Below are 16,280 nucleotides of genomic sequence, written 5' to 3' on the forward strand. Positions count from 1 at the left end.
AGAAGTGGTTAAGAGGAGGTCTTTTAAGACAGCTTTTACTATATCCTATCTATGATGTTGGGAGATGTTTCTATTACTTTTATAGAAACTAGCCCCATCAAATTTTATGTTTTATAAAACATTTTATATAATTTTACCAACATGGCACATATATACATATGTAACAAACCTGCACGTTGTGCACATGTACCCTAGAACTTAAAGTATAATAATTAAAAAAACAGATTAGTTATGTAAAAAAAATTTTTTTAATAGAATCAGCCCAATCAAAGTATTTCCCAGGTTATTTTGAGAGTTCCCAATGGTTCAGGGCTCAGTGACTGGCTGCTCATGTCCTTCCATTTTCATTAAATCATTATGCTGGTCTGCTGTTGCCTTTACCTGGCTATCTCTCTTCTCTGATGCATGAATGCTGCTGGTCTTGAAATTGGGAATTCTGCTTTCTCTGAATTGCTTTGTTAGAAGGCACTAGGGCAATGTTCAGTCTAAGGCTAATTCTTCCCCACTATTGAGGCAAGACTCTTCTTTCTATTCTATCCAATGTCCCATGAGTTATGAAGTTTTCCAGTCTGGTGGTTGGACAAGCATTATTCCCAGTCCTGTGTGAGTGGCAAGTACAGTTACCTCAAATCCTTTTGGGTGGTTCTTTCCCTAGCCTTGGGTGGTTTCCTCCAGTATATGGGTTGATCAGTATTCAGCTGAATACTCAAGAGGGAGCGTGTGCAGATTATCAGTGTTCTTTCCCTGTGTATCTCTTCTCTTTATCATTCTCTATTCTGTTTTATACGTTTCCTGCCTTGATCTTCCAGGACTCTCAGCTTTGTCTTCCCAGCTCAGAGAGTTTGCCAGGCTCTGCCTTGGTTCCCCTTCCTGTATCATGGCCTGGAAAGTCTCTCATGGTGGTAAGCTGGGGCTATCAAAGGGCTCATCCTGTTTTTTTTTTGGTCCATTTCTCAGGGATTACTGTCCTTCATTGCCTAACATCCAGTGCCTTATAACCATTTTTGCATTTATTTGGTCTATTTTTTGGTTTCAGGTAGGATAGGAATCTGGTCTCTGTTACTCTGCCTTGGCTGGAAGCAAATTATAACTTTTAATAAGACTTTACTGAGTTCGAAGACAATAAAATGGAAATAAGACATAGCCAATAGTTTACAATAGCAACCATATGCAGCCACATTCCTAGTCTATAACCCTGCCATAGCACCCAACCTTGGGTCCACACAGCAGTGGCTAGCTTTGCTGCCCTTCTACCTGCCATGATAAGGTTTTCTTTTATCGTACAAAACGTGTTTGCTCCTAGTAGTCAAACTATCTTCAACATTTTAAAGGAGAGTCTTTACTATTTTTTTTTTAACATCAGTGTAAGTTTAGGATTGAATTGAGGTCATCCTCCTCTCTTCCCTGCCAAATAAAATAATTGTCTGCTAAAAAGTTAAATTCAAGCTTCTACCTCTTCAGAGTTTTCAAATTCAAAATGGCAGTTTCCCAACCAAAAACAAATAAAACCAAACCCTGAATGTTTAGTCTCAGTCTGTGAACCCCATTATATATTGAATCAATGAGTATGTACTAATGCATATTATATGTGTATGATATAAACCTTTTACCATGATGTATTTGTATCACTTGGCCCGATGCATATATTAGAAATCTTAACTGAATAATAAACTTAATGTTAAGTAAAAGTTGGGGAAATTTTTTATCTTTAGTACCTGCCCCTTTTCATTTTGGTTATTCTCTTTTTCCTCTGGATATTTTTCTTATACTATGTTTTCCTTGACTTTTAAGTTTATAATCAATATAAGGACTTTTAGAAAGTAGAATTATACTTTTAAATGAAGCAAAGGAACTTGTAAAATAACCATATAGGAAGCTTTATAAAATAAAGAATATTTTGTAATATGTGTATTTGGCCAAGAATTTTTTTGTATTTCTGGAGTTTATTTATTTGATCATATAAAAAGTTTATAGGCCAGATTTTTGTATATTCAGAAATTTTCATCTCTTACACTTATATAGGTGTGTAAAAGTTACCTCTATAGATATTTGTAGACTATATAATCTAGTACCTAGGCATTTCATAACAGATTTTTTTTTTAACGATTAAAAAAAATCCTGTTTTTAGGAAAGGAACTAAATGGACTCAGTAGAAAGAAGTTTTCTAAACCTAGTTCTTGTGGCATTTTCAAGACCTTTAGTAAATTATTTTTATGTATAGAGTGAGATTTCTTGACGAAAAAATGTAGTTATTTTTATTTGTATGTATTTTGAAAGTGAAATTTCCTATTCAGCAAACTTCAAATTAAAAGCATTAGAAGCAAGATTGGGAATGATATTTCAAAAGAGTAGACTCTCCACATGTAGACTTTATAAGACATAGATGCTAATATTCTAGATGGAAAGGAAATTTGTACCTTTTTTTCTATTTAATTAGGAAAATAACCATTTTCTCCTGTCAGAAATCAATATGACAGTGAACTGGCTAAATTCTATAAACCAGCTGTCGTTATCAATACCTTATCAATAGTTGGAACATGTTTCTTTTACCTAGAACATTCCTTTGTATATCTTCTGACACCTCAGGCAGAGGTAGGTCCTCCTCTGTGTCTCTTGGTACTTTGTACAGGCCTGTACCAGAAACCTGTATCAGTGTTTGTTGACTTTCACTTGACTCTGAACTTCTTGGGCTGCAAAAAAACTGTTTCATACTGATATCTATATCCTGGATACCTAGGATACAGCTGTTTTATAGATATGTTTATCAAATAAAAGTTGAATAATGTTCATTCACATATTCATTTGGCAGTATATAGTCAATGTATTGAATATATGCAACAGAGTAGGCACTATTCTAGATCCTGGAAATGCTGTGGTGACCAGGGCCAATGCAGCTCTTGCACTTACTAGTTTTAGGATCCAGAAGAAAAGACAGGTTTTGAAACAATTTGTTATAATAAATTATGATGAAGATTATGGTAGAAAGCATAGAATTTTATTGTAAGACCTCTCTTAGTAATGGGGGGGCGGTCCAAGCGTCCCATAGGAAGTGACGTTTAACTTAGGACCAGAGTGTGGGTTGAAACCAGCTGAAAGGGTTAGGAATATTGGAGAAATTAGGGATAAGTCCAGCAATAAGAATTTAAGTTATAGCATCTTTATTAATGTATTTTGGGAGTGACTTTTCTCTTCCCAACAGAGCTACCTGACTGGCTTTTTATATTCCTTTAACAAAGACAAGAATATAATAATTGTTTAAATGATCTCTTTCTGAATATGGCTGTCCAACCAGTTGTTCAACATTCCAACATTTTTAGAGTCAAAAATACGTAATTTTTTGATATATATTTAGTTTTAGTATGTGAAGTCAAAGACAGTATTCTAAAAAGGCTATTATAACTTTCCAACTCAGAATCACAACAAGAAAAAATTAATCTTTTTTTGCAGGCATTCATCTGCTCTCCAAATTTTTGAGGTCAGTTTAACTTTTCACAGTCTCGTAGCAGCAATTCTGACTTGCAGAGAAGCACATGAAAATCACCCACTTATTGGTATTAAAAATTTACCATCTCTATTAGAAATTTCCCCCAAAGTAACAGTTAATCTTTGTTGAGTGCTTTCCATGTTTAAATACTGTGCTAAATATACTATATGAACTATCTCATCTAAGCATCCAAGAAACACTGTGAGATAAGTCATATTTTTACCCCTTTCCTATAGATAAGGACATTGAAGGCATTTACTGTCCAAGTTCCCAGAACTAGAGGGGAATATAAGAATTTGATCTCAGAAGTGTCTAGAGTCCTACTTCCTAACTTGGTATTGCTAAAGAGATCTAAATGAGACATACTAACATGTTGAGACAGTTTCAGACCCTCCTCACAAGTTTTGTCAATTACAAGAAACAGTATTCTTTATTTCATTTAATAAAATAACTGACTCAATTTTCTTTATGTTAAGGTTCATGAGTCAATGAAAACTAAAATATTTATGGATGTAATCCATAAATGGATAAGACAGACCCTTTCGTATATTTTTGATGGGATGACTGTATTTTGGAGAATTTTGGGGCAATATATAACGAAACTTAAAATTCATTTGCCCCTTGACTCAGGAATTCTACTTTTAGGAATTTATCCTAAAGCTAAACTTGTTCATGCATGTAAAGATATATGTCCTGGACGTTCTTTATAGTATTATATGAAATAGGAAAAAGTTGGAAATGACTTATGTGTTCAATAGGGGCCTGGTAAAATAAGTTACAGTGTATCAATGAAATATAACTTATGTACTCTTATTTAATACTCATAAAATAGTAGGTATTATTATTTTATATTATTAAAAAAAGAAGAAAACGAAGAGTAATGATGTTAAGTGACTTGATTAAGATACTAGGACAGAGACATTGAAGCAGTCTGGCTCCAGAGTACACACTGTTAATTACTGTGCTATATTGCTTCCTGGTCATCTGTTTCCCAGTATGAAAGGAAAATAAATTGATAAGCAAAAAGAAGAAATTATAGAAAATCTCTCTAGTAGGATACTACTTGTTAAAGGCTCTATATTTTTCTATTTTCTTCTTATAACATATAAAATGTTTTCTTATAAAATCTGTCTTTATAAAACATATATTTGTATATATGAATGTATATGAATATATTCATAAAACATATACATATATAAAACATAAGTATACATTTATGTATATAAAACATATATGTATCTATATATACTTATACACATAAATCATACATTCATGGAAAAATTTCTGGACAGATATACAAGAGCTGAATAGTTGGTGCTTTGGGGGATTAGTTTGGAGACTTTTAAAATTTTTACTTGATGTTCTTTAGTGTGGTAAATTATTTAAAAGTAGTGGACATGTATTATAGTACTTTTATAATAAAAACAAGTTTAGATTTAAAAACTTAAAAAATAGTGGATGTGGTCATTATCAATCATGTTACTGGATGGGAGTAAAGAGAGATTTTTATTAAATATTTTCATTTTATACCCTTTTGAACTGGGAACTTAAAACAATGAAAGAATACATACTTCTTTTATAATAAAATATATTTTAAATGAAAAGGCATTAAAAATAGTGGACACAATATTCTCTAACAATGATGCACTATGAAGTACTATTTCTGTGACTAAATTTAGGATATAGTTTATTCATTATATTGATAGTTTAGAATAAATTTGCCTATGTTAAACTTTTATCAGGGAGCTGCAGTCTTATTGTCTTAAAGACTACCTCTTTTCTAACATCCATTGATTTGGAAAGTAACTCAATAAAGATTTACCTTGTTTTTATAAGAAGGATTGTTTATGATTGAAGCTTTAGTAATAAAACCTTTTACAAGAAACGAGATTCAGCAAATGCAGAAGTTGACAGCAATTTTACTAGATGTTCCTAGTCAGTTGAGCACAATTTTCTTGCAGGAAAATGATATCATGCTTCTTAATTCCAAAATATTTGTGAAAAACAAATGTTAATTTGAAACTGCATTGTTTATTGAGAGAGAAAATTGTCAACTGACAATATTTTTATATTATGCTTAGTCTTGGAATTTACTTGGAATTAGGTTAGCTGATAAATTCTGAAATAGGCATAGTTGAAACTTAAAGTATAACTTATTTGGGGTTGTATTTTTCAGGTGAAGCTCTGAAAGTATCAGCTGAGAGATTTACAGATGACCCCTGTTTTCTCCCAAAAAGGGAGGCTGTGGTTCAAGCTGCCCGTGCCTTGCTGGCTGCAGTGACAAGACTCCTTATCCTTGCGGACATGATTGATGTCATGTGCCTCTTGCAACATGTGTCAGCTGTAAGTAAAAGATGGCTTAGTTTACCTTGGCATTGTCTTCACTTCTAATTTCATTCTCTGAACCTGGCGTCGATCCTAGTGCATCTTGGCTTCACTCTCATTTCTTAACATCACCCCTTCAGAAGCAGACTAGACTGGGTTGTGAAGACTAATGTATACCTCAAAATAAGGAAGCCAGAGTTAGTTCTAAAGCCAATGGGAAATTAAACAGGAGATGGCTTGCTTATAAGGAAATGGCTAGGAAAAGTTCTAGACTTTTGATCATTTAGATAACTATGCTCTCAATAAATAAATAACATAAGTACATAGATAATATATAATAAACATATGAGTAAAAATGACTTGAGAAATAGAAACCTTAAAGTTTAAGACATTTGGAAATTTATCCTGGTTTGTAAATGGATTCTACTTTGCCATGTCCTCTTGATTCAGGATAAAGAGTGCACGTTTACAGGTAACCTGTGATGTCTGTAGTAATCCATTAGGAAAATGTAGACATGTATTTAATATGAGTAAATAATGTATGTTAACTAGGAGGATATATAGTTAGCAAGATATCCTGAATGCTTTATTTTGTCAGACAAACCCACTTAGCACATTTTTAGTAGAAAGAGAATTTTATTAAAGCCTGTTTTCAGAGTTTGACCAAATCATTAGTAGTGTTCAGATGAAAAGGTTGCAAATAACCCTTTTTATATCTGTTGTATTTTCTGCTTGAAATAGGACCCTTATACTCTGTCTATAAATACATCTGCATTTTCATAAAGTGTCTGTGATTTAATATAACTATTAAGTAAACAATGGTCTTATTTGATTAACCTTCTTGTCAAAATCATTTTCTCTAACTGCTAAGCTAAACCTTTCTTTGCATCTTTCTTTTTCTTTTCTTTCTTTCTTTTTTTTCTTTTTTTGAGACAGAGTCTCCCACTGTCGCCTGGGTTGGAGTGCAGTGGTGATCTCGGCTCACTGCAATCTCTGCCTTCCGGGTTCATGCAATTCTTCGGCCTTAGCCTCCCGAATATCGGGATTACAGGCACACACCACCATGCCTGGCTAATTTTTTGTATTATTTATTTTTAGTAGAGACGGGGTTTCACTATGTTGGCCAGGCTGGGCTCGAACTCCTGACCTCGTTATCCTCCCACCTTGGCCTCCCAAAGTGCTGAGATTACAGGTGTGAGCCAATGCACCCGGCCACATCTTTCTTGTATTCACTATTGCTTATTTTAACGCTAGAGTGACCCTCTCTGTGTACTTTCATTTTTTTCTTTTGATAATTTTATTACTGTAAAAACAGCAATTCAATACCTTTTTTTTTTTTTTTTTAGTTTAAGTAGCTTTTTAGGAAAGGGAATTGCTCTCATCACCAGCAGCTGTTTACTAGAAGATTTGTAGGTGATATAATTGAGCAAAGTTTCTGTTACTTGCTTCTTGGTTTGTTGAATAACCACAGACAAATTACTGAACTGATAGTTTTATTACAGTAAAAAGAGCAATTCAATCTTTTTTTTTAGTTTAAGTAGCTTTTTAGGAAATTGTTCTCATCACCAGCAGCTGTTTACTAGTGGATTTGTAGGTGACATAATTGAGCAAAGGTTTCTGTTACTTGCTTCTTGGTTTGTTTAATAACCACAGACAAATTACTGAACATTTCTGAGATTCATTTGTCTCATATTTGAATACAGACACTAACAAATGCTGTAAACAAGAAATGGGTACAAAAGATGAAGTGGCAGGTAATTCCTAGTTCCAATGACCCAATAATTCCTATTTTAGACTCTAGATTTGTTGAGATAGGGCAGAATGCAGGGCTTTTGTAAGGTGAAAACTGCTACCTTCATAACCAATTAGGAGGTAACTGTATATAAAGAATAAAACCACCTTCACTGCCATTTTAATTGAGTGTCCACTAGGAGTTAGGCACAGAGGTAGGTAATTCACATACATCATACCATGCAAATGAAGCAGGATGGCATTGTAGATCAAACAAAAGCAAAGTACCTCTTGCAGTAAAAATTATAGTTAATATTTATTGGGTTTTTATAATGTGCCAAACACTGTGCTAGATTATTTCCTTTAATTCAATTCTTATAACAGCCCTATGATCATGATTTCTACTTAACAAATGAGAAAGCTGAGGCACATTGAATTTAAGTAACTTGCTCAAGGCAACAGGAAAGAATTAAAACTTTTGGAACTTACTACTCTAATGGTTAGAACAGCTTTAACTACAAACAGCTTCTAAAAGTTTAGGCAAATTCATGGACCTACAACCAGTTATTAAAGTAAGTTAGATATACCAGAAGGTGTTTTAAATTCTAACCATCCTCTTTCACACTTGGTGCCTTGTTAGAGCCTGAATTTCAACTGGATTATATGTCACATATAAGTATGTATAGTAAAACAATGATATGTTATGAAAAAGGAAGTGGCATCTTATCAAAGAGAAGGGAACATCTTTTGTGGTAAATCGTGATAGTTTTTCATGGTTTCATCCTCATGAAAAGTTTATATATGAATCATATTATCAACTCAATTCTTTCAAGACTTCATGTAGAATGAAAAACACTAAACTGTTTCTGAGATCATCAGGATTAGAATTATTTAGCCCAACATTTCCCCAAAAGTATTCTGTAGAGCATGTTTTGAAAATATGGAACAGGAAAAAAGTTGTTTCTTTTTGTAATGATCAATGTTGCACATAGAAATTCCCATGAATGTTTTGATGCACATTAGCGCATTAAAATTGTTGAGAAATACTGCCACGAAGAAGCCTGTTTAACTCTGCTTAACTCAGAATTTCCCAAATGTTTTTGACCCCAGAACTCTTCCATAGTATATTAATCCTGGAAATTTCTGAAACCATACTTTGGGAAATATCAGTTTGGAATTTTTCTAATAATGTTTATCACAATATTAGCTTCTACTTGGAATCAAAAGAATCATAGTGGAGAAACTTCAGTGCCCTTACAGTTTAATATTTTATCTGAAGTAGAAAGACTGTCTGATAATATGCAACATATGCAACTGCCTGACAATAGATGATCACTAACAATGATAACAATCTCAATTTTCTGAGACAGTGAAGCTGATTTTGGACATTTCTAATTGTTGGAGACAAATTTCTCAAACTGAGCTTAAAACTGCCTCCCTGCTATTTCAAACAGCGCGTCTAGTTTTGCTTTCTGGAGCAACACAGAATCAAGGCAATAGAAAAGGCTCTTTTCAAATAACTGATGATTACTCTTAGGACTTACCTATGTCTCCCCTTTTCTAGGCTAAAAATTTTTTGACTTTTGGATGTTCCTTATATGGTAGTTTCAGACCACTCTAAATACCATAGAATTTCTATATATTTTTCAAATTGGCTTACATTTCTTTGTATGACTTTTAGTTTCCTGCTGAAATTTTCAGTCTTTATTTTGATCTACTCGACATGGTGAGCAGAACTGTCTGATCCTCACGGTTTGAGAACTCCAGTGTTTGGACCCCTTCGGTGCCTGCTTCTGCTATCATTTTCCTTGCTTTTACTCATGGTGTCTTGTCTTATAATGTGAATGGCTATTTTTGATTGGATACTGAACATCACCTCTTCTGAAACCCATTTCAGGAAATTTCTCACTGCCTTATTAGCTCTTTGATATTTTTAAGATGAATTGTTTTTATCATCAAACCGTATTTGCTTCCTTCAGCAGAGGATCAGGCTGAATTTCTAATTTGCCATTACAAGAAATAGAAGTCCCCCAAATCATCTCTGTAAATCCTTTTCTATGCATTCTAGATTGTAGTTAACTTCCATAAAATGTTGAAATCAATGTATTGAAATCAAAACAAACTCTCTGATGTGAACAATCCATGATATAAATGGACAACTACATCCCTGATTTAATGTCTAACATGATCTTACCTATCACAGTAGCCTTGTCATGTTGGTTCATATTGATTTTGAAAGCAATTACAACCTCCAACTCTCTGAGCTCAAACTACTCCTAATCCAGGTCTTCCTCCTCTGATACTAGTTTTTTTTTTTTTTAATTACGTAAAGGTAGAAGTTGCATTTATATTCATTGAACTTTATCTTATTAATTCTAGCTTTTTGTTACAGTCCATCAAGATCCTTTGACTCTCGATTTTGTCTTCCTTTCCTAACCTGATATCATTTTCAAATTTATTCATGAAAAAATGTTTAATGACATGGAAAACAGTATTATATCTTTCTTTTAGATAATACCAATCAAATATGAACACCCTTTGAGTAAAGTTGTTGAAATGAGCTTCAAGCTTGCTTCATTGGGCTGCTGTATAAACCATGCTTCTTTATTTCATTTTCAAGCACTTCTTGAAAGACCTTCTTGAAATCAAGATATATTGTTTGTGGCATTGTGGATTTATCAGTCTAGTAATCCCAGTTATAAAGGAAATGAAGTTAGTTTGGCATGACTTACTTTTAATGACCCAGTAAGAGCTCTAAGTGACCATTGCTTGCCTGCTTTTATTTCTTTTCTCTTTTGTTCTGACCTTCATTTTTTTAATTACTTATAATCCACTTAATTATGATGCAAAACCACTTGTTGCTGGGTTCTTCTTGCTCTTAAGATCTCAATATAATTAGTTTAAACCCTCATTCTGTGTCCTATCAAATATAATGTTCTCCCCCAAATTTCTGCAAATTCCTTGGGAGCTCATATTTTTAGGGTCAACTCTGTCTCCAAGCTTTTGCTTCCACTGAATTATTTTCATTTATAGATTGTCTTTCTGTCTCTATTCTACATTATGTTCACCCAGAATCTGGAGTTGGCCTTGTCCCCTTGCACGAATAGACGCACAGATACACACATTCTCCAACCCTACCAGAGTAGGCCAGAATATATGAATATAGTAAATCTTACAGAAACTTACAGGAAGGTGGAAGAGAGGGATATCTATATTGCAACAACATATTCTAAATGGCTTCATTTGTATGTTCGAAATCTTCAAGATCTTATTGATAGCAACTCCATCTCATTGCCCTTCCACATTTTTTCTCTAGCTATTTTCCCTCAAACTTCTAAATTGTGTTCATTGGAATTCAGTAAAGATAGTTATCTCTCTAGCACTCGACTTGGCCCCTGCTTATTTCTGTCCTTAAGATATCACTACCCACCTTAAATTACTCCTTAAGGTATTTTCTTCAGTATAGGTAGTGCCCTTCCTAAGAAGCATTCTGTAGTCAGCCACCACACTCCCCAATCCTACTATATAATAATCTATTATGGATTTTTGGTGGGAGGAGGGTATCCACTTTAAAGATATGAATTTCTCCTGGGCACACACTTTTTTTCCCCCAAAACAGAGGACTGCCTTTTTATTTCTTCCCCTTATTTTGCATGTAATGGACCAAGGCCTGCCTTTCTTCTCCTCCTGTGTTTACTATTTCATTCAGGCTTCGGGACTTTTTTTTTTTTTTTCCCTCCTGACACTTATACAAGTTCCTGTTACATTTTCTGTTTTTGTTCTTTATTTTATAGCATTAAAGAATTCCTCTGAGCTCACAATTTTTTTTAAGTGGCCTTACTCTTATTTTCCTTCTTATGACTTTTCCTACATAACAGATTTTTTTTTCAATCCTGTTGAAGTATATTTCCTTTTAGATGTCAGATAAATGAGATGTTACTCTCTTTTAATAGCGTGTATCTATATATTTCTTGATTTTGTAAAGCTTTCTTATTTCTATTAAATTATACTCTTTCCACTGAGACTGCCCCAGGAGAAGCAATTACAATAGAACATTTACAAGGACATAGTCTGAGACCACCAACTAGTGTAAACATGGGTCACTGAGCAACCGAAAATGGACAAGTACTGCCAAATTAAATAATCAAGGATTCCTGACATGGCACTTTTAAATGTGTCTAGTTCCTTAAGGAAATGTGTGTGTTCTTTTGGGGAAAACAGGTCCAAATGAAAGGTAATAGGGGACAGAGGAAAAAAATGCTGATATTTCCATATTTCATCAATTGTAGAAACTTGGAAAGGTATTTTGGCTCTATTGTCACCATTGTTTATAAATTTTTTATAGGAATTTAAGTTAAAATGTTTATCTCTTTGATACTGTTCAAGTGTTTCAGACTTTTTTGTACCATTTGTTCTTCTTAGGATTCCACATCTTGTTTTATTGGCATCTGGATTTCTTTTTCTTTTCTTTTTTTTTTGAGACAGAGATTTGCTCTTTTTGCACACCTGGAGTGCAATGGCGCGGTCTTGGCTCACTGAAACCTCCACCTCCTAGGTTCAAGTGATTCTCCTGCCTCAGCCTCCCCAGTAGCTGGGATTACAGGTGTGCACCACCATGCCAGGCTAATTTTTGTATTTTTAGTAAAGACAGTGTTTTGCCATGTTGACCAGGCTGGTCTCAAACTCCTGACCTTGGGTGATCTGCCCACCTTGGCCTCCCAAAGTGCTGGGATTACAGGTGTCAGCCACCGTGCCCACCTTGGCATCTGGATTTCTAAGGGTCAATTTTATTTGGAAGAAAATAGGTTTGGATGGCTTCTGCTTACTGGGTCAGGACATTGTGGGAAGAAAACATGGCTTTTGGCAGCGTGGAGACCTTGCTTGAATCCTGGCTGTGTTGTTGATTAGCTGGGTGATTTTGGGAAAGTTAAAAATCTGTGAGCTTTGGTTTCTTCTTCTGAGTTATGGGGAGAATAAAACTTATTCCAAATACCTTGAAAGGGTTTTGTGAAGACTGAATGATATATGACATAAATTACTTGGCAAGAACTAGGTGTAAGTTCTCTTTCACCTTCTTTCCCTGTCCCATCTTTCTCCTCCATGGTATCTTGCTCCCACTTTTTGGCCCTTGGAGTGAAATGTTGTACTTATTCCTAAAAATGAAGGGAAATTTGACTATTGAGTTGAACTAACTTTTCTAACTTTTTCCATTTATCATACCATAGTCAGGTTTTACTTGTTTTGGGAATGTTGATCCCTTTGGATTAGGTAAATGGGTCCAGAATTTAACAACTTTTGTCAAATGTATATTTAACATTTGCTACATAATTTTATAAAGAATTTGTGGACAAACAATAATTCTGACTATGACGAATATTTATATTGACAGAAAAATCACATTCCCATGTTGGCAGCTGAGACTCTTTGAGGCCACCCTCTATTTAAAAGGCAGATATGTACCAACAAAAAGATTTTCTAAAGCCTTTTATTATTGAAGATATCAGCAGCTGATAAAGGGAAAATTACTATATAATTAAGAGCTGTTAGAAGCTATGTATATTTTGTGGAAAATCTTATGCAAAATATGTAAAAGTATATTAAGATATAAAGAAAAAGAGCAAGTCAAGACTGGTATTTAAGATGTGTATTAGTCTGTTTTCATGCTGCTGATAAAGACATACTTGATACTGAGCAATTTACAAAAGAAAGAGATTTAATGGACTTACAGTTCCACGTGGATTCCATGTGGATTCCATGATTGTGAGGGGAGGCCTCACAATCATGGCAGAAGGCAAGGAGGAGCAAGTCACATCTTATGTGGATGGCAGCAGGCAAAGAGAGAGCTCGTGGAGGGAAACTCCTGTTTTTAAAACCATCAGATCTCCTGAGACTCATTCACTATCACGAGAACAGTGCAGGAAAGACCTGGCCCTGTAATTCAATCACCTCCCACCCGGTTCCTCCCAAGACGTGTGGGAATTGTGGGAGTTACAATTCAAGATGAGATTTGGGTGGGGACACATCCAACCTATTCATTCTGTCCCCTGGCCCCTCCCAAATCTCATGTCCTCACATTTCAAAACTAATCATGCCTTCTCAACATTCCCCCAAAGTCTTAATTCATGTCAGCATTAACTCAAAAGTCCACAGTTCAACATCTCATCTAAGACAAGGCAAGTCCCTTCTGCCTATGAGCCTGTAAAATCAAAAGCAAGTTAGTTACTTCCTAGATACAATGAGGGTACAGGCATTGGGTAAATACAGCTGTTACAAATGGGACAAATTGGTCAAAACAAAGGGGCTGCAGGCCCCATGCAAGTCCACAATCCATCATGGCAGTCAAATCTTAAAGCTCCAAAATGATCTCCTTTGACTCCATGTCTCACATCCAGATCACACTGATGGAAGAGGTGGGTTCCCATGGTCTTGGGCAGCTCTCCCCCTGTGGCTTTGCAGGATACAGCCTTCCTCCTGGCTGTGTTCATGGGTTGCCATTGAGTGTCTGTGGCTTTTCCAGGTGCACAGTGCAAGCTGTCAGTGGAGCTATCATTCTAGGGTGGTTCTGGAGGACAGTGGCCCTCTTCTCACAGCTCCACTAGGCGGTGCCCCAGTAGGTACTCTGTGTAGGGGCTCCAACCCCACATTTCCCTTCCACACTTCCTAACAGAGGTTCTCCATGAGAGCCCTGCCCCTGCAGCAGACTTCTACGTGGACATCCAAGTGTTTCCATAAATTCTCTAAAATCTAGGCAGAGGTTCCCAAACCTCAATTCTTGACTTCTGTGCGCTTGCAGGCTCAATACCACATGGAAGCTGGCAAGGCTTCAGAAGCTGCGTTCTGAAGCCACGGCCCAAGCTCGACATTGGCCCCTTTCAGCCACGGCTGGAGCAGCTGGGACAAAGGGCTCCAAGTCCCTAGGCTGCACACAGCATGAGGACCTTGGGCTTGGCCCGTGAAACTGCTTTTTCCTCTTAGGCTTCCTGGCCTGTGATGGGAGGGGCTGCTGTGAAGTCCTCTGACATGCCCTGGAGACATTTTCCCATTGTCTTGGGGATTAATATTTGGCTCCTCATTACTTATGCAAATTTCTGCAGCTGGCTTGGATTTTTCCTCAGAAAATGTGATTTTCTTTTCTATCACATTGTCAAGTTGCAAATTTTCCAAACTTTATGCTCTGCTTCCCTTATAAAACTGAATGCCTTTAACAGTACCCAAGTCACCTCTTGAATGCTTTGCTGCTTAGAAGTTCCTTAAACCAGATACTCTAAATCATCTCTCTCAAGTTCAAAGTTCCACAAATCTCTAGGGCAGGGGCAAAATGCCACCAATCTCTTTGCTAAAACATAACAAGAGTCACCTTTGCTCCAGTTCCCAACAAGTTCCTTGTTTCCAGCTGAGACCACCTCAGCCTGGGCTTTATTGCCCATATGCTTATCAGCATTTTGGGCAAAGCCATTCAACAAGTCTCTAGGAAGTTCCAAACCTTCCCACATTTTCATGTCTTCTTCTGAGCCCTCCAAACTGTTCCAACCCCTGCCTGTTACCCAGTTCCCAAGTTGCTTCCACATTTTCAGGTATCTACAGCAGCACCCCACTCTACTGGTACCAATTTACTGTATTAGTCTGTTTTCATGCTGATAATAAAGACATACCTGAGACTGGGCAATTTACAAAAGAAGGAGGTTTAATGGACTTACAGTTCCACCTTGCTGGGGAGGCTACATAATCATGCTGGAAGCAAGGAGGAGCAAGTCACATCTGATGTGGATGGCGGCAGGCAAAGAGAGAGCTTGTGTAGGGAAACTCCCATTTTTAAAACCATCAGATCTCATGACACTCATTCACTATCACGAGAACAGTGTAGGAAAGACCTGCCCCCATAATTCAATCACCTCCCACCGGGTTCCTCCCATGACATGTGGGAATTGTGGGAGTTACAATTCAAGATGAGATTTGGGTGGGAACACAGCCAAACCACATCAAGATATAAGAGGAGAAATTAGGAATAGAGACAAATAGGGCATACTTGCTGGATTTGTCATGAATTTCCTACTGGAAATTTTAGGGAAGAAGAAATTTTTTTTTCAAACATATTTTTTAAATTTTATTTTTAATTAATATAGATACATAATAGTTGTACTTATTTATGGGGTACATGTGATATTTTGATAAAAGCATATAATGTGTAATGATCAAATCAGGGTAATTGGAATATCCATCACCTCAAGCATTTATCGTTTCTTTGTGTTAGGAACATTCTGATTCTACTCTTTTAGTTATTTTGAAATATGTGATAAGTTATTGTTAACTATGGTTTTTCTATTGTGTTACCAAACACCAGATTTTTTTCCATCTAACTTTATTGTTATATCCATTAACCATCCCTTCTATATCCCCCTATTTTGACAAGTAAAAATTATATATATTTATGGTATATAACATGATGTTTTAATACATGTATACATTCTGGAATCGCTAACTCAAGCTACTTAATGTATATGCATTACCTTTTATACTTATCAATTTTTGGTAGTGAGAACACTTAAAATTTACTCTAGCAATTTTCATATATATAATTTATTGGTATTAACTGCAGCCACCATGATGTACAATAGATCTCTTGAGATTATTCCTCCTGTTTAATTGAAATTTTATGACCTTTGACCATACAAATTTAAACCATGTAAAATTTTCATTTTTTAAGAAGGAATCAGCATCTTTCCAGTTATCTCTGATTTGA

At 35.6% G+C, this 16,280-nt stretch overlaps 1 protein-coding gene across 3 annotated transcripts in view; it reads left to right on the plus strand.

Annotated features, from left to right (window-relative positions):
- CTNNA3 (catenin alpha 3) overlaps window positions 1–16,280 on the plus strand; it is a 1,765,907-nt gene that overhangs the window by 125,373 nt on the left and 1,624,254 nt on the right. For all 3 annotated transcript variants that reach the window (XM_054435153.1, XM_054435155.1, XM_054435156.1), the window contains exon 4: window positions 5,661–5,827. In XM_054435153.1, coding sequence (XP_054291128.1) covers window positions 5,661–5,827 — 167 coding nt within the window. The remainder of the gene's footprint in view (window positions 1–5,660; window positions 5,828–16,280) is intronic.

This window comes from Pongo pygmaeus, chromosome 8, assembly GCF_028885625.2.
Source record: "Pongo pygmaeus isolate AG05252 chromosome 8, NHGRI_mPonPyg2-v2.0_pri, whole genome shotgun sequence".
In the NCBI taxonomy this organism is placed as follows: Eukaryota; Metazoa; Chordata; class Mammalia; order Primates; family Hominidae; genus Pongo; species Pongo pygmaeus.